The sequence below is a fragment of the Cydia splendana genome, chromosome 12 (genome assembly GCF_910591565.1).
Source record: "Cydia splendana chromosome 12, ilCydSple1.2, whole genome shotgun sequence".
Classification (NCBI taxonomy): domain Eukaryota; kingdom Metazoa; phylum Arthropoda; class Insecta; order Lepidoptera; family Tortricidae; genus Cydia; species Cydia splendana.
The window spans coordinates 9,372,982-9,394,558 of NC_085971.1; the positions used below are offsets into that span (position 1 = coordinate 9,372,982).

Below are 21,577 nucleotides of genomic sequence, written 5' to 3' on the forward strand. Positions count from 1 at the left end.
ATACCATAATCATACCGTAATCATGTTAAGTATATGTAAAGTAAAATACCTAAGTAGGCTGTTAATTGTATTTTTTGTTTCCTGTCCATTTTTTTTTAAATAGGTAGGTACATTACATAAATGAACAATATGACTTAGGATTATGATTACATAATACTGGTCAATCTGTAGGTACGTATACAATATACGTAGTATATGTATAACATGTTTAGAACCTGAGCATATGAAGGCTATTATAGACAAATGTAGGTTTACGGCTAATAGCTTTTTAATCGCTTACACACTTGCCTGCATTATCTTTGTATTAATGTTGACCTGCATTTTGATTTAATCATTACAATCCAATTCGGATAGATAGGTGGGTAAGTTTTATTTACTTTATTAGTTTTAATTTATTTAGTTTATACTTAATTTTAATAATAGTTTATAAGTTTTGTTATCCAATTCTAATTAAATATTATTATTATTGAGTTGGGCTCGCAAACGCGAAAACAGATGCACGATTGACACATATATGGTTCCAATCTAATATTAAAACATCAAATTTTGATATAAGATAGGATGATTTATCGTACAGTACAGGTAATTCAATAATTACTTACATGCATGTTTAAAAAAACCTACGGCTAATGAAATCGCTTTACGGCGCAGATTATTATCGAAGCGAAGTGTAGGTACCTTACACAACCAGGAACTTGATACTTTCGATATATCCTTATGTCGGTATACAATACAACCACATCCTTCCAGTGCAGTTAGGTACTATTAGGGCCATATCGTCATAGGTGTAAATAAAATAATGTATCAAAATAATCGTAAGTAAATTTCAATTTGAGAACCGTCTACGATTTAATTTATTCCATTGTGTAGCGAAAATCAGTTAATCATTAAACTGTTGTTGTTGTTGTTGTCTTATATGGCACCCCAGAGGTACAGATGGCCTTCACAAGCTCGCGCCACGCCTTCCTATCTTCAGCGACCCTACTGGCAGTTCTGGCCTCGCTCCGTTCAATACGACCTTTCCATACGACCGCTCCAGTTCACTCTCGACAGACCGTCTCCAATAGTGTAGGTGCGACGCTCAGAGCCACGGTTTGGTGTCCTGCGGTTTACAACCAAAAGCGATTGTTGCGTTATTCGTTTCCCCTTTTCGAATAGTATGAAATGGAGATGGATAGGACATCCATCTCCATTTCCGTTTCAGGGGGAGAATTTTTGAATTTCGAGCGCTCGATTTCGTGTGGCTCCCTTCAATAATATCTCCACTACTTCTTCTCTTGTTCCCATCCTGTTACCCCTGCTGGGGTGTAGGGCTCGATTCTTTTTCTTCCACTGACTCCGGTCCTGGGCAGCTTGAGTAGCCTCCTCCCACCCCATCCTCAATAGGTACACCCAGCTCTTGCTCCACAGTAACGGCGCCAAGTAGATTTAGGGCGACCATGTTTCCACCACTACTAGGCATTTTATCAGATTTTCGAGTGACGAAATCGAACGCTCGAAATTCAAAACTCGGCCCCCATTCCTGGTTCGTCGCGCCAGCCCACAATGTTTATATTCCGCAGCATTTCCTTGTTCAATGCCGCTCTTAGTAAATAACGATGTAAGCAAGGTCACCAAAACCTTGAGGCTGGCGGTCCATGAAAATGCCATCACGGCGGCTTGAAGCGTAATACATTCATTACATTCGCGGCAGATTCCACAGACTTGGCACCAGATTAAATATTTAATACCAAAACAGATGCAGAAAGCAAAAAGGTAGATTTTTCAGTCGCTTGAATTAACGTATGTAAAAATTTACACATGACATGGACTAAAAGCTCTTTGCTGCTCACCGCACGGCGAAAATTCTTAAAAAAAGCGCTGCTGAAAATTTATATAACGCCTATTATTGCGCGTTACATATATATATATATATAAAGAACAGAAGGCCTACTGCGAAAATCGAAATTTCGTTATCTGCCTCACTATCGCTCTAACTTATTCAAGCGAAAGAGATAATCCAGTAACTGTCGCCTTTTGTAACGGGGTTCGTATGCGTCAAATCCGGCAGTTCTGCGGTAGTTCGTTTGCGTCAAGTCCGGTAGTTGATGATGATTATAATGTTGGTGATGGCAGCGGGGTAGGTGCGGCGTGAAACAATTAACTATAGCATTCGAAAATGTCCTAGGTATCTAATTGGCCCCACCACACTGGAAAATAAGTTTTAAGACAACATTTATGATGCGAGAATAAGGTAAAATAAAAATGGTGTTTATACGTACTTGTTTTTCGTCGTGGGACAATACTGCGTAGTAAATTTACTGTGTAATATTCATAGAAGGTAGGATCCTATAGAAGTGGTATACGCGTGCCTCCGTGAGGGACAAAACATACGCAATGCGACACTATGATTGGTCGAATTTATTTGTTGCCCACCATAATCCATACTAAATTTACGGTGGGGAACAAATAAAATGTGAGACTGTGACAAGGACAAACAATAATAGCTCTTTCGCTGCTACTCCTACTGAAAGATACATAAGACTGTCCTGTTCGGTCACTTCCCCCCAGATCCAGTTATATACCTACTAGATTCATGGTAATATTGGTACTTGTAGTGTAAACGCTTTTTCCCTAGTTAAAACTAGTATTCCGTATCGCCCCAGAGAATACACGTTTTCTCTATTTCATTAAACCTAGTTTTCCGTAAGCTCTAGGTGAAAACTACTTTTATCTACACACATATCATAAACTGTCTATGATGCCTTCAAAATCCGTAAATAATGGCCCACATTACGATAAACTGTTTTGTTACAGCAAATTTCTTATCTGTGAAAATGAGCTTCATTACTATATCAAAATCGATTTGGTAATGCATTCAAATTTCGAGCATCTCTGAAAAAAAAAGCAATTTGATTTGACCCCTATTCTAAGTATCAGTCGAGATGACGTTTTATTCGAAATCAAATGACAATTGCATACAATATTGACAAATCTCACATGTAAGTTTTAGTTGGTATCGGACGATATGGTAATCGACCCCGACTCTAGTTTGTCTCTGAATTAAAAAGAAAACTACGGATGCATGACGTGCGTGAAAGAAGTTTTCATTTGCCGCCATTTGACGTACAGTTTATCTTTTAATTAGTTTGTAAGTAAAAAATAATTTGTTTTGTTGTTTCAAAGTAACTACTTATAACAAAAGTTTCCTGTAAAATATGCGATAAAGATATTTCGGAGACGCCATCTCATATCCGCGAGTTCCGCCAGAGAGCAATGTCGGCTGTAATATGAGGTTAGTGAATATAAAGTTTATAATCATAGAAAGTTTATAATCTGTGTGTAGATAAAGCAGTGTATGTAACTGTACATAATTAGGCATTAAAACACTCGTGTGATACTATTATGAAACTCATTTCATTCGTTTCATAAACCCACACTCGTATTTTAATGCCTTTCATTATGTAGCAGTCACATAAGCTACTATTAACTGAGATTTTTCAGTCAAACGTTTTTTTTAGCATTAGAAATAAGGTAAACAATCTTGATATGTCTTTTATTGAAAAAACACATTTTAAAAATAAGTTACGGCAAATATGTAACAATTATGAATCTAATACGATCTTTTATATTCTTCTGCTTTCATAAGTAATAGTTACTGATTTTTAAAAAGCGTTTTTCAATTAAAAGACTTGCTAAGATCGCTTACCTTCTTTCAAGTTCTTTCTAATGCTAAAAAAACGAACTATAGTTTTTGCAAATTGCCTTAGTAAAAACTTGTTTTAGCTAATTGTTAAAAAATGTATTAGTGAAAACTAGTTTTTACTAGACGATGCGTATAGCAAAAAATATGTTTTGTTTTTTAACTTAACAATATAAAATATATAATAAATAATATTATCGAAGGTTAGCTGGAAGAGATCCCTTATAGGGATAAGTTCGCCTTTGTACTTCCATTACTGTAATTTATTTTTGTAAACCTGTGTTGTGTACAATAAAGTGATTACTACTACTACTACTAAAATACTTACAAGTCGATTCTGTGGTTCTGGCGCTCATTCGGCTTCGGGTTTGTGTGCGGTGCGGTGTAATTTATATGCACACCTTTTAAAAAATCGGATTATAATGTAACATATATTGACAAGTGAAAGCTTTTCCCACTATCTGTAGTAATCTATGGCATAGGGCACGTCGCGCCCTCCCGCCATTAGCGGTAACGCTATATGCATACTTATCATCTGCCCGAGCCGCCCTTATTGAAAAAGTTTTCCTTATTCTCGTGATAAACCAGACAATAAAGAAAATGATCACGAGAAGACACTGATATAAATAGTCATATTAGATGTCGCTGGACTGTGACCTTTATTCGACTTAATTAGTTTATCTATGGATCGACAAAAACTACTTACTACGTAGCAACTGTCTACAATACTGGAGCGGTGTTCGATTTAGTACTTAGGATAAAGAAAAACAAAAGTAAGCAACATGTGTTACATGCATTCCGTGTTTGCCTGTAATTGGGTGAATGCTCTAGCCTTATTTTATAACTTGTCACTTATTATTATAAGTATTTTTTGTATTGCACCTGTTGGCGAACCTAAATAAATAAATTAAATAAAAGACACTGCGAATTCTCAAATTGTACAGCGGCGTTCAAAAGTGCATGGACATGTTTCAACCGTAATATTAAAGCATTACGGTCGACATCTATCCATGCACTTTTGAACGCCACTGTACCTAAACTCTTATAAACTTTGAAGACACTGTCAGCAAAACTATATTAGGCCATATCGCATTATCAGGTAGGTATACGCTTCTTTCTTGCTCTACAAACGCATAAATATGATGTACTGCCCGATTCGAACTTTAAGATACGTCAAATATTACGGCTAGACACGATATGGATTAGATATGTCAGTGTCAAAAGTGTCATTTTTGTTTGAAGAATCGTCACATTTGACACTGACATATATAATCCATATCGTATCTAGCCGAAATATTTGACGTATCTTAAATTCGAATAGGGCCGCAAGGCACAGGAGCTCAATTTAAGTTTACATTATGACATCAAAATGATATCTAAATGATGTCAGTCCGGTGTGCATTTTGCTTGTACGGTCAGCCAAGAAAGTGGTCTACCACTTTTCGACTCTATCAATCAGATAATAGAGTCGAAAAGTGGTAGACCACTTTCTTGGCTGACTGTACATGTATTGGCGCGAGCGAGAGGCACGGGCGACTGACATCGTTTAGATCATTTTGATGTCACAATGTTAGTTTGAATTGGCCTCCCAAATGCTTTCATATAACCATGCCCTAATTACGAGGACTCTTGTCAGTCAAGCTTCGAGCAACACCGGCTTCCGACACATCGGAAGGGAGGGGCCCAAGCGATATCTCACCGTACAAATCTTTCAGCCATTTTTCGCGGGGGGAAAGGTGCACACAGTCGCACTTCTCACACACTTACATACAAAGTCCAATCTGTAATGACGACACAAATACATAGAAAATGACACACGTCAAAGACAAATCTTGCAAACCTCGATCTCTTTTTGTGTACGGACGAGTGACAAGTGTCACAACACGCACACTAACACATTTTCGTTGAAGTATGTTATTGTATTCTGAGAGATGAGAAGTCGGATTTGTCGCTCGACCGATCCGCAATTTGTACTGAGCGAGCAAAATCGATAAATCCAACAATTACATGAGACTAAAATATAATAATTGTGTTTGAATGTAATTAAACGTATGATATGTAAAAAAAATATTACATGTGAAATGTAACACTTTCTTTTTGTAAATTTGATGTCCCCGACCTCTTTTTATAACAAAAAACCGAGCAAACAAGCATTTTTGTGCAGCAGTGTTCACGCGCGCGTCTGGACTCGGTCTAGTGAAAAATCCAAGTGCAACTAGTTTTATTACCCGCGCTAGATTAGATTGACGCGCTAATCTTGTACCTCGGCAGAGGGGAAATAGTGCGAATGCCGCCTCCCTTCCGTGTTGCTCGAAGCAGTCAAGCAAACCCAATTTGTCAGTAAATAAGAATAATCTAAATGTACTCATCCCTTTTTGTCGGTTGTACTGTATAGATATAAAAAATCGTTCTCGAAAAAAATGCAGACATGACTAGTAGTTATCATACATTAGACAAGAAGATAAACTGCTGAATAATTATTATTAATTGTTTTATGTTTCGTTTATGTAAGAATCTTACATAGACTAAATATTACATGAAAAGAATTGTAGTAATTTACGTCAATAGCAGTTTAAGGTTGCAATACCGCTATGAATAGATTCAACAGTGGAAACATAATTACAAAATCGCACTGCAACTAATTGCTCACGCTAAGATAACCGAGACCTATCCTTGCACGAAAGTTTCCAATCCTTCGACTGCATAATTGCTGTTATTATGGCATTTATTAGGGTCAAATCTGATTTATGCGAATCTCTCGGCACGGACGTTCAATAACTATTTGTAAACAGCTACAAGTTAGCTGCTCACTGATAACTGATCATTTCCTTGTTCTATTATGGCATTTATGACGATCACGCAGATAATAAATATTTACGTGTCAGGGTCTTCGAGTACAAAAAAAACATGTTTATTCCGCCATCGCATTCCATTTATTGCATGAAAATATAAACAGTGATTTAATTAAAATGTCAATTTGATTAAAAAAAATGTAAATGCCATTATCCAGGAATAAAAATATATCATTGGATTTATATTAACAAAATTTTAAATTGTAAGTACATAATGATTGATATTTTCTTACATATTTTCATTACAACGAATGCGACCTATCGTCTAATAGCATGAATGGTAAGAAATTTCGCCTCCTGTGATGTTTCCAAAGGTGTTAATGTACTTATCCCTCGATCGATGAGTGATGAATGCTGCTCGAAGATTGCAGATACCATAAGCGAACAATAATTAGCCGACTTATGCCTAGCCTTAAAAAAATAGATTAAACATCGATAATATAACTCCTTAAGATCTTCTTTTGAACGGTATTCATAGAGCGCTCTGTTCGCGCATTACAGACAGATTTCTTTCGCTTGGGGCGGCGGAGGGGGTGAAATTATTTGATGAGACCTTTGGCCTTGAAGAGGTCGCGCATGAGGCTCTTGAGGTAGCGGATCTCGCGCTGCAGGTCGGCGCACTTGGTGTCCAGCTCGCCGTGGCGCGCGCGCAGCTCCTGCTCTTCGCCCAGCAGCACCTCGATCTCGGCCTTCTTCTTCTGGCGGTAGCGCGTGGCCGCGTTCTTGTTCTGCTCCTTCTTGCGCGAGCGGCGGTCGTCGCCGCCGCGCGAGTAGGGCTTGGGGCGCGACACGTGCGGCAGCGACCAGTCGTCGTCGGTGGACGAGCGCGGCGACGAGGACGGCGACGAGCGCGGGGAGGCGCTGGCGCTGCCGGCCGACGGCTGCGGCGAGGCGAGCTGCGAGGCGCGGTGGCGGACGAGCTCCTCCACGGCCTGTAGCTCGCGCTCGTAGTCGGCGGGCGCGGCCAGGTGCTGCGGCGGCTGGAGCTGCTGCTGCGGCCACGGCTCGTGCGGCGCGGGCGCGTGCTGCGCCTGCGCGTAGCTGAGCAGCAGCTGCGTGGCGGGCCCGGGCGGGCTCTGCGGCGGCGTGAGGTGCGTGAGCTCGACGGCGCCGTACACGGTCTCGAACTCTCGCAGCAGCTCCTCGGTGGGCTGCGGGCCGGCCGCGGGCAAGGGCGCCAGGTACAAGGGCGGAACCTCCACGGGCTCGGCCGCTTGCGTGATGTTCTCGAATATTGGCAGGTCTACCTTCTCCTCCAGCCAGTTGGAGAATATGTTTTCTGTAAAAGACAATTATCCGTTAGAGACGAAATCGACTAACCCCCTTATTCATAAACGTCTACTAAAGTTGACAAGCCGATAATAATCGTTTGTCCCTTTCCATCATACCAATACGTCGGAAAGCCATATGTGTATTTGTCGCAGGCAAATTGTAAGAATCATTTTACAAACGTTTTCACGTTTACTGCGACATAGATAACACAGATTCTGAGTCATATTATGAAATTATAAAACACCATGAAAACCGAGTAGGGGGCTATTCATAAATTACGTCATTTCAAATTAGGGGGGGGGGGGGGGGGGTCTGGACATCGCATGACGTAGGAGGAAACGGGGTCATTCGAAGCATGATTTTTGGATGATTTGTGTGGGGGGGGGGGGGGGGGAACTTGTTCAGTGTCATTTTAAATTGTTATATAGAAAAATCGCCCACCGAGCGTAGTTTTACGTTTATGCATTTTATTTTGCTGTATAATTGCATGTTTTGTGTTGAAAAATATTTTCTTCGACTCACATTTACAGGTTGACGTAAAATCAAGTAGAAATTCCCATGTTTCATTTTATATTTAGGCGAGCTTCTCGGAACATACTCCGTCTTAAAATACCGGGGCTCATTAATGATTATTACAAGAAAATATAATTGGGGACAACGGGCAATCCAAACAATCTTATATAGTTTCGAAGTCGCTCTCGTTACGTATCGGTTGAAATACAGGATCATGAGTTAATAATCGATAGGCTTAATGACTACTGTGATTAGTTTGTAATTATCGTCTGTATTTGAGATCTCTGCTTGTTTATAAAAATAGTATAATGTAAAGAAAATCAATGTTTAGTGACCTCAGTGGCAGGTCACAGCGCACCGTAGAGGTCGCCCGGTGGATACACTTGGATACTGTGTTCCACTCCAACGCTGGTCGCCACGATATCGCATTGTTTACTTTGATAATGACCCTGAAGCAATGCACACAAAAAACTGGTGCACGTACCTACTTTAATTATCCTTTCTTATTACCAAGTATCGCATTGTAATAAAATATTTTACCTAACGAGCTATGCAACTAGTATAAACTTAGCTATTTACATATATTAAAGTTGGTTTTAACTAGGCATATAGAAGTGATAAGTTTAAAATGAGGCCGTACAAACAATTCGGCCGCGCATTTATCTACTAAAGTCAGTTGCAAGGTAAGCATACCCTATTTAACAAGATCTCACGTTGCATGCAACCATAAGCATGAATGTTGGGTTGGTAATGTTGGTATACTTGGTATCAACTATTTGTATGCTTTATCTTTAACGGCTCTACTTTGTACCTACTCTAAGCTCCGATTTAAATTTACATTAAGATGTATGTATACTTATACATACAGCGTTTGTTCGGCCTTCAGACTTACTTTAAACAACACGGATGTTTTACTATTGCATTAACGGTATATAATAAAATTAATAAACCTTATTTGAATCCGGAAAAATGACCTACATAAACATTATTAACCTCATTTAATTTGACCAAATCATTAATTAAACCACTAATATGGCATTTAACAAGTATAACATTACAAAACTTAGTACTGCCACTGCCTAACTTCAAAGTAGTTTTAATTGTCACTATTAGAATTTACACAGTAGTGAATTCTTTTCAGAGACAATATCGGTCAAGACAACAGAATGTAGTCCATAAATAGCTAACAACGTCAGACGGCGCAAGTGGAGGTGTCGAGTGGAGTAACAAGACTTGTCAGGGTATACTTTCCATAGCTACCTATTACTGTTATTCGAAATGACCTATTCTTTAAAGGATTTGCTGATTCTACAGGAAACGGTGTTCAATGTCCTAGACCAGCGGTCGGCAACCTTTTTTTGCGTAGTTTTAGTAGCGTAGTTAACGATGAGTATGTTGACGCGGGCCGCACTTTGTTAATATTTATGACTTTATCAGACATTGTCGTTTCTCAATATTACATAGCCAGAGAGGCTCGCAGGCCGCAAGTGACAGTTTCACGAGCCGCATGCGGCCCGCGGGCCGCAGGTTGCCGACCGCCGTCCTAGATCAAATACGTTTTAATGTCTTGTCCGATTTCGACATTTATGGTTTTGTAGATTAGAGTTAGACCAAGCTAAGTTGACAGCTATTTTGATATCCCAGACTGTGCAAGTGTTATTTAAACGTCATAATTTCATAGAAGTTTAACGTATAAAATAACACTCTCACAATCTGGGATATCAAAATAGCTGCCAACTTAGCTTGGTCTACACTCTACCTATGAACTCGCAATATTTACGCTACACATGTAGTAACCCGTAAACAACTCGTGAATAATTTGTTTGGGACACAAACATATCACAATATCATAATTGACCGTCAAGCGCATTCTACCATCAATTGGATTTGATTGGTAAGATTGTCAGTCCGTTTACTAAAGCACGATGCACGTTTTATTTTTAAATTTCGATAAACTTTCTCCTGGTTAACAGATACTTATGAATCGAGAGCATATTTAATGATATTACGATCGTAACAAAACCGGTCGACCGTTATTTCCAGTTCTGCTGAAATTGTAATGTAAGTATTGTAATGAGCTAATGAGTGGATGGATATGGCGAGAATCAGAGCCGCTTGGTCAGTTGTCTTAGGATTGGTGGGATATTGCCGCGCGAACCGCCGATAACCTTTCTCTTGCGGAGTTCGCTGCCTTCGCGCCTTCGATAACGTTCTGGGTACCTACATTTCATCAGAACAACATTTTATGTCGGACCATATCTCTCCTAACCGAACTAACTAGTCGAACACGCTAGTGTCAATGACTTCATGCTCATCAAGAATGTGATTTAAATTTAGTTTTGCGTGTTATTTTATAAACGCGGATGTGTTTTAACCTTTTGAACGCCACAGACGGCAATTGACATAACGCAAAATCGTGACAACGACGCCAAAGACTGCATTTGACGTCGATCGTTTTTTGATGAAAATCTACTGAAAAACACCCCGGTTGGCATTATTTATTCACAAAAACTAAATTTTACCCCCGTGGCGTCAGTGGCACGGCAAATGGATGCGCCGTTTGGCGTTCAAAAGGTTAAAGCAAAACATTGTTCTCGAAATATCTGTAAAACATATCATAACGATGCATGTTGACAATTACAATTCCATAATCAAGGCGACATGAATAAAATATGTTTGTTTCGAGACTGGCTTGTCCTTTATGCAACAATATAGAAAGGCGCCGAGTATTTTGAGGTACTTATCAGCGTGTAGAAATGGAAACAAGTAGTCAACAAGTGCGTTTAATTATTGGGCGAGCATCGAGCGAGGTCGCCCTGTGCGCGAACTGGTTATCAGTTTCCACGGGTGCAAGTGTCGAGAGCCTGTCCAATTGATCGCCTCCGTTCGGTACAAGTGTGGTATGAGAATGTAGCAAGAGCGGGCGATACACCGCGGGTTCTCGCTACTTAGGCCGCCGGCTAAACAGGCCAGCGCGCGCAATGGCGGCGCGCCACGTGAAATTCCTCGACCGATACACAACCAACATGTTACATACATTCATTTTTATACGCCTCTTGCATACTTAATTTGCATCTGATTGCACGCATATTCAAAACAGTAGGTATAATTAATACGTTTTTGTTACATGTTGCAGTTTCCTAAATCCGCCAGACAAATTAAGGTGCACATAAATAATGTAGTCAATTTCAATCGTGGTCGATAACGATTGAAAACAATTTAATGTGAAAATCCATTAAAAGCTAACTAACTAAAAGAGATGATTATCTTGGTCAAGAGATGCACAAACTGTAAACATAGATAATTCATATAACTGCGCACTAATACAAAATATAACATGGAATTCAACTTAAAAATACGAGTCCGTCGAGTCGAGAGGTCAAGCGTGGATTTAGGCCCTGAAATTGCCTTCTCAGCAAAGCCTTTCAAGGAATCAAAACAAACAAAGCCCGCTATCAGCGCGCAGCGAACACGTACCAGCATACATATCTGCGAGAGCCATCACGAACTCCAACTTTTATTCAAAAACCGCTTTACGAATCCACAACAAAAATGTTCTTAACAATACAGTTAAATGATAATACGATATAAAGGCAGTGGTATTCTAAACCGGGTTCCTCAATGTGTGGGCAATGGTCGTCGTTAAAGATTCAACAGTCGATCCCGGGATCTAACGTCTTTTGACGAGCTTCTGTGAGTTGAAGACTATCTCCTTGTTAAAAATGCAACGATAGTGGCACTTCATTCTAACGGCGTCCAGGCTGCGCATGGACGGCGGCAGACATAGGTCGCGAGCCGAGCGCGAGCGCCCGTAATGTTTTTCTCCAGTCGAATTTATTGTCACGGGTGAAACGAGCAAAGTGCGCCACCAGCAGGCGCGTCGCGGCACAAGCTAGTACTGGCGCGCGGGCGCAGAGCGCGGCCGCGCCCGCCCCCCCCCCCCACGCGGCCTGCAGCGCTGCAGCCACCACCACGTCGGAAAACGTGTTCATTTCCCACTTTTACAAGGGCAATCAACATGCTAAACCGTCTCAAACAAACAACAACAAAACAAATTAACTTCCCATTGTTCAAAATGTTGCATTTAGCAGTCTCGCGACGGGAGCGCTCGTCAATCAAACGCCGGAGGGAGCATCGTTTCCCTGCCACCCTTAATTACACAACGTTTACTTGTTTATCCTTATTATAGCGGAACAAATGACGAGCTTAAAAACGTCTTTGAACCGTAACCTACCAAACCTAAACGCATATCTTTAATAAAATTATGACCTTCAACAACAAAAAAGAACCGACTATCAGTGTATTTTATTGTCCTCATCTGCAGTTCCACTTTATTTGGTTATCGTAAAGCACAAGTTTCTAAAATAAAACCAACCAAATCACTGAAGATAAATCCCCATTCCAAATTCCCATCATTAAATCCTGCCGTGATAGCAATGAGACTAACTCTGAAGTATATAATTTATCTTTTAAATAATAAAGAGATTTCGAAACCGGTCCAGCATCAGTCTTCGCTAAATCAGAGAAACATAAATATAAAATACAGATCCCGACGAACTGAGAACGTCCTCTTTTTTAGTCGATGAAGTACTAAGCATTTAACTTTTAGCTAAATAATATCAAGTATTTTGTTTGAACACATAGGTACTCGTACTGACACATGACAGTCCCTTGAATGAATAAAATTATATAAACCGGTCAAACGTGAATAAAAATAAAGTGATGTTACGAAACTTTGTGCTCTCGATTCCGAATCAAACTTGTCCGGTTTTATACTACTTTTAAAAAATTAAGACAATTTCAGGACTTTGTAGGTATGAAAAACTGAGCCGCAGTGGCTTCGATAATGATCTAAGTTTTAGTTAAGTAGTTGTAAGTAGTACAGGATGATGAACTTCTTGTCAAAAGGAAAAGTCTTGGTTTATAATGACAAATTATATAGAATTAATCCTTTTCGCTACTACCAATTATAATTATTATAATCACTTTTCAAATAATAAAGATCATACACAGACTTTAAAATAATACATACTTAATGACAACTGTAGACAATATACTTAAAAGCTTGTGTAAATTTAACTTATTGATTTTGTCACTGAAGTTAATAAATAAGAATGAGAGTATCCATTTATGCGGATAAGTTCACACCCCTGATATTTAAATGTCAACTAACGCCCCGGCTTCGCACGGGCTAAGAAATTATACACGTAAACCTTCCTCAAGAATCACTCTATTGATAGGTGAAAACCGCATGTAAATCCGTTCAGTAGTACATATCTGCGACACAGCTGCTGCTGCACAGCAACTGCTGTACAGTGCTGCATATTGCAGTAGTTTATCGCGAACATACATACAAACACACAAACAAACAGACGCGGCGGAGGACTTTGTTTTATAAGGTGTAGTGTTACAAAAATAAACTTCAGGACTTCTCCGGTCCGGAAATCATTATGTAAACTTAACGATCGACAATCTAATATTTAGTATTTATTTAATTTCAAATGCATCTTTTGAAAACTGGCTCTTTCGTAGTATTATTTCTCTATTTCTCCAAAGAAATGTACTGATAAACATGCCGTTGCGTGTCCATAAAGTAAAGATTTATTACAAGGTACATAGATAAACAAGCTGAACACGCGAAAAATATGACGAAGCCAGGGTGAGTAGAGTTAACGCTCCGTAGCGAACGAAACGCAACTGTCTCTGTCGCACTAATAAGGAGTAGGTAATGATAAAGAGAGATAAATAGATAACTACGTTACACTACGGAGCGTGAACGATTGGCATCTTGTCTACGCTCCCAGGTGCGCTATTGCAAAGGTAACCGAAATGCGTACGTAATAAAAGAATGTTGTTGTCCGAAGATTATCCCTAAAAAGTACCTGGTTAGACACTGATCAGTGCACCTCTATATCCAACTTCATGTATTTGTTATGATCGCTATATAAATGGCAAATTGTTGACAGCAGAGGTTATTGCTCCACGCGGTTTAATATTGGCATTTTATAAAAGATACAAGATGCGCCTACGCCGACAAAAAGGCAATCATGCGACATTCGATATCACCGGCAACTATAATTTTTAGCCAGGCGTCTGGCTGCTATTACAGGGAACTCTTCTGACAATAATTTATAAAGTAAAAATGTTGGAGGAAATAACATTAGTCAAGGTTGATAAGGACTGATAAACAAAACTTTTCCATATTTTACTTTCGACAAAAGTACAAACAACCGAAGGGTCACAGGTTGACTGTTATGGAAAAGTTTTCTTTATCAGGTCTTTATCATTATTGCTCGATGTTATTTCTTCTAGCATTTTTATTTCATAACTGATTGTCAAAAGAACTCGTTTACATCAATTAATATTTTTGTAACTCGAAGTTTGTATCCTAATTTCACCTACAAATTATTTAACCTTAACCTTTTAACGTAACAGATTTTGGGCCGTTGTTTGTATAAAAATAACTGAATTAAAGTTTAACATCATCATGAAAGTTACCTAGAACTTATTAAATGTAGTTAAGTATATGCCGTTGCACCGCCTACAACGTATCTACTTAAAAACTTATAAATAAATTAAAAGTGGAAAGATTCACTATCTCGGGCGGGGCACGAACCCGCGAAGTCCATGCTCTGCTAACTGAGCTACCGAGACGCAACGCACACACGCACGTTGAGTTTTCTTTTGTGCAATAAAGATTAAATAAATTAATAAAGGATATCAAAGACATTTTGAATGTAGGTGTCTTGTTCGTATATAATGTATAAAGGACATTATACATACTTTTATAAGTCAACCTGTGTAAGTTTAGTAATTTAAACGAACTGCAGTTGTGTCAAGACTGTATAAACAGTAGATATCTTGATACAACTGTAGTTCGTTTGAATTACACTTCCATTACAAAAACAAAAAATAACATGTTAAGCTAATATGTAATTATGAAAATTAATAAATCAATTAATAAGTATTCTTCACGTTGACAGTCAACCCAATGAACGTGGAGACGTGACGTAATGTGTATGTCGCAGTCGGATCGTATAATCCGCCGTATTACATTACGGCTAGCCGTTTTCAAAAACAGGGGCGTTTTGAAATGCGGCGGTTTAACGATTAGCCGGATTGAATGCGGCTGAATGAGAATCCGCCGGAATGTATTCGGTGCCATACGTTCTTCAACACGGCTAGCCGTAATGTAATACAGCGAGTCATTAGCCGCCGCTTTGACAGTTTTTAGTTCCCATTTTTAACACCCGTGGCGCTGCCTGACAAACGCGGGGGTGTCCATCAAATCTGGAGTTCGTCGGACTGTTTCTTTTCAAAAAACATTTCTTTCGCAACTTAACTAGACGGAGCCCCGCTTCGCGGGGCTCCTATTTCTGAGCGGTTTGCCCTTCGGGCATCTGAAGCTACCTAACGAACCTAACCTACCTACCTATTGATTTAGTGAGACGTCCGTGAAAACATTACACTTTGGGGAAAAAAGCGTAGGTAGGTAAGTAGGTTAGGTTCGTTAGGTAGATTCAGATGCCCGAAGGGCAAACCGCCCAGAAATAGGAGCCCCGCTTGCGGGGCTCCGTCTATTTAAGTTGTGAAGGAAATGTTTTGGAAAAGAAACACATGTAGTGCGGTGGGACCATGGTAAAAATAAATTAAATTGCAAACATTGTCAAACTCCGGTTACGTAGGCGACCGAAAGAACTGGTCACTCTACAATCTAAAATAGTAGTACAATGCGGCTAAACGTTGGCCGCCTTATTGAAGAACGTATCGCAATGACAATCCGGCTAATCGTCGAACCGCCGCATTTCAAAACGCCCCTGTTTTTGATAACGGCTAGCCGTAATGTAATACGGCGGATTATACGATCTGACTACGACATGTACAAAGATAACAATGAAAAGGAAAATCACTTGGTATTAATAAGAATACATATACTAATTATTTCAACGATTCCACTTCATATCTCTTATACATAAAAGAAGCCGGGAGCCTGATAATATAACGAATAGTCTTCATTAAAGTCGTAGATACAAAAGAGGCGGGTCACCTTATATCATTCGTTTAACGAATCAGATATAGCTATCAGTGACGACGTAATAATTAGCAGAATCACGCGTTTAAATGATGTGAACGACATGCTAGTCACCCACAGAGGGTGTGTCAGAACTATCATATCCAACGTCGACCGAGCGTGTCGGCTAATGCTAAACAGTTCACGTGTGATCTCGGAAGTTATACGGTCGTTACGGATTGTTAGGTCAAGGTACACTAGGGGCAAGCACACATCCGTGGCAACATGTTTATAAATTAGAGGGCAGTACTCGCATGGGGTGTGTATGTCGCACCTCCAAACTTCACTTATAAGGATCAAACTGGTATCAAACCAACTCAATAGATATAAGTCTAGATAAATTTAATAGATAGGCCTGCCACTATGATAGAAGAAAGACGTAATGAATTAGCAATATTTATTATCGCGCTTTTTGATAATCTTATTAATAACGAGATTAAGATTATGTTATACATATGTTATCTGTTATGTTATCTGTTGAACGCAGATTTCACGTCATAAAAAACTCATTTAAATTGACGACGCGTTTGTTTCAAATTAATTATTATTTATTAAAATAGGTACCTAAACTAAAGTAAATAAAACTTTCATACAAATTTAAAGCTTTTTCCTACTTTTAAAATTAATATGTATCTACATTATGCTATTTTGGTAGATGACGGCATATAGCATATTAAAGAAGTTCAAAACTTGTAATAAAATTGTATAACCCCTCTTACAATAAATAGCAAAAGATCCCTACTACTACTGGGGCCTATTTCTCGTACGTTACAAGTTGACAAGTCTACAAGCTTACATTTAAAATTTCATTGTACAAGTGTGTTTTAATTCTGTTTCTCGTAGGAATGATTACTACAAGTGCTACAAGGCGGCTGTCTAAAGTTAGAAAATAGGTTTGTTTACTATGCAAAAAGGAAATGCAATGGCCATTATAAATGTTATCTTAATGTCAATGTCACTGTTATGCATCATAATCTTAATAAGAGGAAAATAAAATGGCTGACTTGTGTTTTCGGAATATACTAGCGTATAATAATACAAGTAGTAATGAAAAGCGTTTCTCAAAATTATCAATTACAAGTGTAAAATCAAACTCAGTTTCGTCAGTCACTCTATGAATGTTTACAAGCTTCAGGGTGGGTCAGTTTTTTTTTTTATAATACGGGTGAATTCGTTACAAAATTATTATGTTATTGGTCATTTACTGGTTCTTTCCCAATTATAATAATTTCATAGGAATGAGTTTACTGTTTTTTTTTGGAGATTCAAAACTTACACGTTTGAGATCTTAAAAATGCAATATCTTCATTTATTTATTAATCGATTTTTACCAAAAACGCATATTAGCAGTTTATAGAGACTCCTCATTATTTCGTGATAAGTCACAAGCTACAAGTATAAAGTACAGCTTTTGAGAAACGAAATTACTATTTTAGTATATAATATCTACTAGTGTTTGTCAACTTGTGAAACAACAACACTTGTGAAAACTCTTTTATCCCCGCTCTTGTAACAATTATACATTTACGTGAAACGGAAACTTGTAAAAAATATTGAAATACAAGCGTTACCATAGATACACACTTGTATTACAAGACTTGTAACGTACGAGAAATAGGCCCCTGGTCGTCTTCACGACGGCTGTTTCAGGGGCCCATCTAGTGGGCGGCAAGTCACCGCCTGCCTCGATAAGTAGTGAAAACATTGTTATGGCAGGTGCCCGGACGTCTTTTCTACAATAGTCCAATGCCTGCTGCGACCGGTTCACGGGTGTCGCCTGCGCCTTTGCTGTTGCCATTGTTGCGCCTGTGAATGGGTTCCAGCAGGCGTTCTACATGACATTAAAGCTCTCCAAGGGGCCTCTACGTGGTGGACCTCCCCACGCAAGCCTATCAAAAGACCGGGATTTATAGGCCCGTGAAATCCAATAAAATCCAATAAAAATACATTTCGAAAATGATCTTAACCTCAAACGAAGTAACAAAGTGTCGCAAAGATATATTCCCGATGTCGTAAGTATAAACAATGAAAGGTTACTTAAAACAACACATTAAATTAATAAAATAACCTGCATGTTCCCCGGTTTAAGTCTGTTGCTTTTTTGTATCGCAGAATTATTAATGATGTCCGAATGTTACATAAGAGCTTCCTACAATTAGATATTGAATGAAGTCGGTTAAAAAACAACTTCCTATTCGCATATGGCCGATTAATAAGGACAATGAATTAAAAAACAACAACTGTCAGTACTTGCGCAATGACGTGATTCGACGGTTGTTTTCCCTTTAGCGGGTCACTCCCTCCCAGTTATCGGAGTGAATGTAAACAGCTCGCGTCTCCCGCCCAAGCTACTCGAGCTGGTCAAGTATTTAGGACATGCGATTTGCGTCAGTGCCCGTCATTGCTGTGACGTGCATGGCCGAGGAATGCTTATTCAAAAGATCATAGTTCAACCCTCCTAATTTGTCATTATAAACCTAGTCTTACTGCGGCTAAATTACAGAGTTCATTAAAATGTTCGCAATCATTTAGTCGTTGAGAATTGGTAGTAGCTGTAGACAAAAGTATTCTTTTTTTCGGTTTTCATGGTACTGTTCTGTTAATTTCTAATATGACCTGTGCTGTAAAGTTTTTTTTTAACATTTCTGTATATTACAAGTGAAGTTACAAAACGAGTTACTATTTTTGCTTATGTGTGGCTAAATTTTGGGCTGTAATATTTCTATATTACTGGAAAACTATTAAGTCTTGAAATTTGATATTCCGCCATTCTACAAGCATTTATTTTATTATGTCAACAGCCTGAAACTGAAACTGAGCAATATAAACAGAAATAATCATTCGCTCACTAGTTCATTTTATCCATAAACAGTATTTGAAAAAAAAAAACTTTTCGGTACGCACTACGCAGTACGCACCTTACGTACCTATATATTATATGTACTATTTTCCTGCGAAGAGGCTAATCAGTATTGATTTGCGACCTCAAAACATTAGATTAAACATGGCCCCGTTACGTAAACTGCACAATATCTAAACTAGGAACAGGCACTATCTACAGAACGTGCGTTGTGAGAATGAACTTTGGAGTTTTTTACTTGTTTAATTTAATAGTCACGCAGTAAGTTAGGTTAGTAATCATCTGTACTACTAGTAGTATTGTATTGCCAATAAACATGTGACTTTTGTGGTTCTTCCGGTTCATCTCAACAGTTAATATGTCTTAGGAAAAGCCGAATAAGCACAATGTTTACGGTTTACTTGAAAATCTCTCCTTTTATTCAAAGATAATTGAAACTCTGTTACCATTCCAACACGTCACGTTCTGCAATGTGTGTAGTAGCAATACTAATTGTCTGGGTATTTACCTTGTTTGCACTGGCTCTCTAGCTGCTGCAACAGATCGTTGGCGAGCTCGGCGCGGCTGGGCTTGGCCTCGGGCGGCGAGGGCGGGTACAGGCTGGACAGCTCCTCCTGCAGGACGAACTCGCCCGATTCGATCTTCGTCGCAGCGCTTGGAAAGCTTTTAAGTATATCTGTCAACAAAAACATTGTTTAAATACTTGCCTCACATAAAAATTATTTTAACAGACACGGAAAACAAAATAAAAATAATTCTCCTTTGCAATTTATTTTTCGTAAGGTTTACTTTATTTTGTAAGAACAGCACTTTTATTTAAATTTCATTAACACATTTCGCAGTCAAAGTCCTAAAAGATCCGATGATGAAAAATTAAGGACTAGTTTACAAATAAAACAACACCAAATAACAATTAGCTTACGCTGTAAAAAATTAAACTGGAAATTTCTACACAGGTCACAAAGTCCATTATTTTGGTAGCAACACATTTTCACTTCGAAATATTTATTTAATAAATGCGAAAAAAAACTAGACGTAGTTAATTAATAAAAATAATACTGGCAGTCGTGTTTAATTAATAAATTAAGCGATCGCTGAATATATCTGGCGAGCCTCAAGGTAATCGTAAGAAGCTTAGATAAGTAATGGACAAAATACAACGGGACTCTAAGAGACGTCAGTATATATATATGAACGTTATCTCGCACGATGTTACGTCAAAGGGCTTGTGCACAAATCACGCGAGGTTCGATAGGGGGGGGGGTCACGAAAAAATCAAGACAGATCACGTTGGGGGAGGGGGGTATAAGGAGACCTCACATGTAATTTTCTACAGTGAACGAAACTAAGAAAAAATACGTACCACATGAGTGGATACTTTTTCTCGGTTTCGTTAAACATAAATCTTCACTCCGCACTTCAAAATAGCGAGTCTAATTTACGAAATTTTGGAGCGCGTGGCCTTGACCGGTCGGATAGAAAGATTAAAAAAAAATACACGTGAGGTTATGTGGGGGAGGGGGGTAACCAAAAACCTCACGAAATATCATCAAGGGGGAGGGGGCTCAAAAAGTAGTCGAAAACACCTCGCGTGATTTGTGCACAACCCCAAAGCAACACCCAGATACAGTGACACTTTAAAATCTTCTGTCATACTGTTTTAAGGCAACCAGCTCTCAAAGTTATTATAAAAGGGGTGACAGTGCAAATCAACGTAAAACGACATTTAACAAAGTACTCTTTGCAAAGTCGAAAGAAAGAGTCAAAAGGGTCGAATTCACTTTAAGATATACTCTTAATCCTGTCTAATCACTGATACAACGAAACACGTGGAAACATTGGTAATAAAACGCGTAAAGATCAGCGCAGATACAGATCATACAGATAGCGGCGCAAAAGTTTAGGTGTCAACTTCCGTAAGTTCGAATTCGAGGTTTTAAAATATGAATTATAAAATATATGTACATGTCATTTCATATTTCACAGCAACATATAAAATCCCTTGAAATTTGCTTATACCTAAGCAAAAAAACACAGCAGTGACAGGATGAAGGACCATCTCGTGCTTTAAGCTTTTCGGCCTGATGTGATAATATGCCACATCGTTAGTAAATTCAAATTCAAAAATTCAAAATATATTTATTTCATAAATTAATATTACAAGAGAGGCAGTACAGTGATCCCCACACTAGGCTTAGCCTGTGACGTGGGGAATGGGGATCTAAGCGAAATACAGAGTACTTACCGACATGTCGCGGCTATTATTTTAACAGAATTAAGTTCTATACAACTTTTTAGCATTCGCCGGTTTTTTGTTTTGTTCGAAA

The 21,577-nt window shown here is 38.8% G+C and overlaps 1 protein-coding gene across 2 annotated transcripts in view; it reads right to left on the reverse strand.

Annotated features, from left to right (window-relative positions):
• Positions 1-6,592: 6,592 nt before the first annotated feature.
• Positions 6,593-21,577, reverse strand: part of LOC134795538 (activating transcription factor of chaperone) — a 197,947-nt gene continuing 182,962 nt past the window's right edge. For both annotated transcript variants that reach the window (XM_063767427.1, XM_063767426.1), the window contains exons 4-5: positions 19,759-19,926; positions 6,593-7,813 (exon numbers count right to left, since the gene is read on the reverse strand). In XM_063767427.1, coding sequence (XP_063623497.1) covers positions 7,074-7,813; positions 19,759-19,926 — 908 coding nt within the window. In that variant the 3' untranslated portion in view covers positions 6,593-7,073. The remainder of the gene's footprint in view (positions 7,814-19,758; positions 19,927-21,577) is intronic.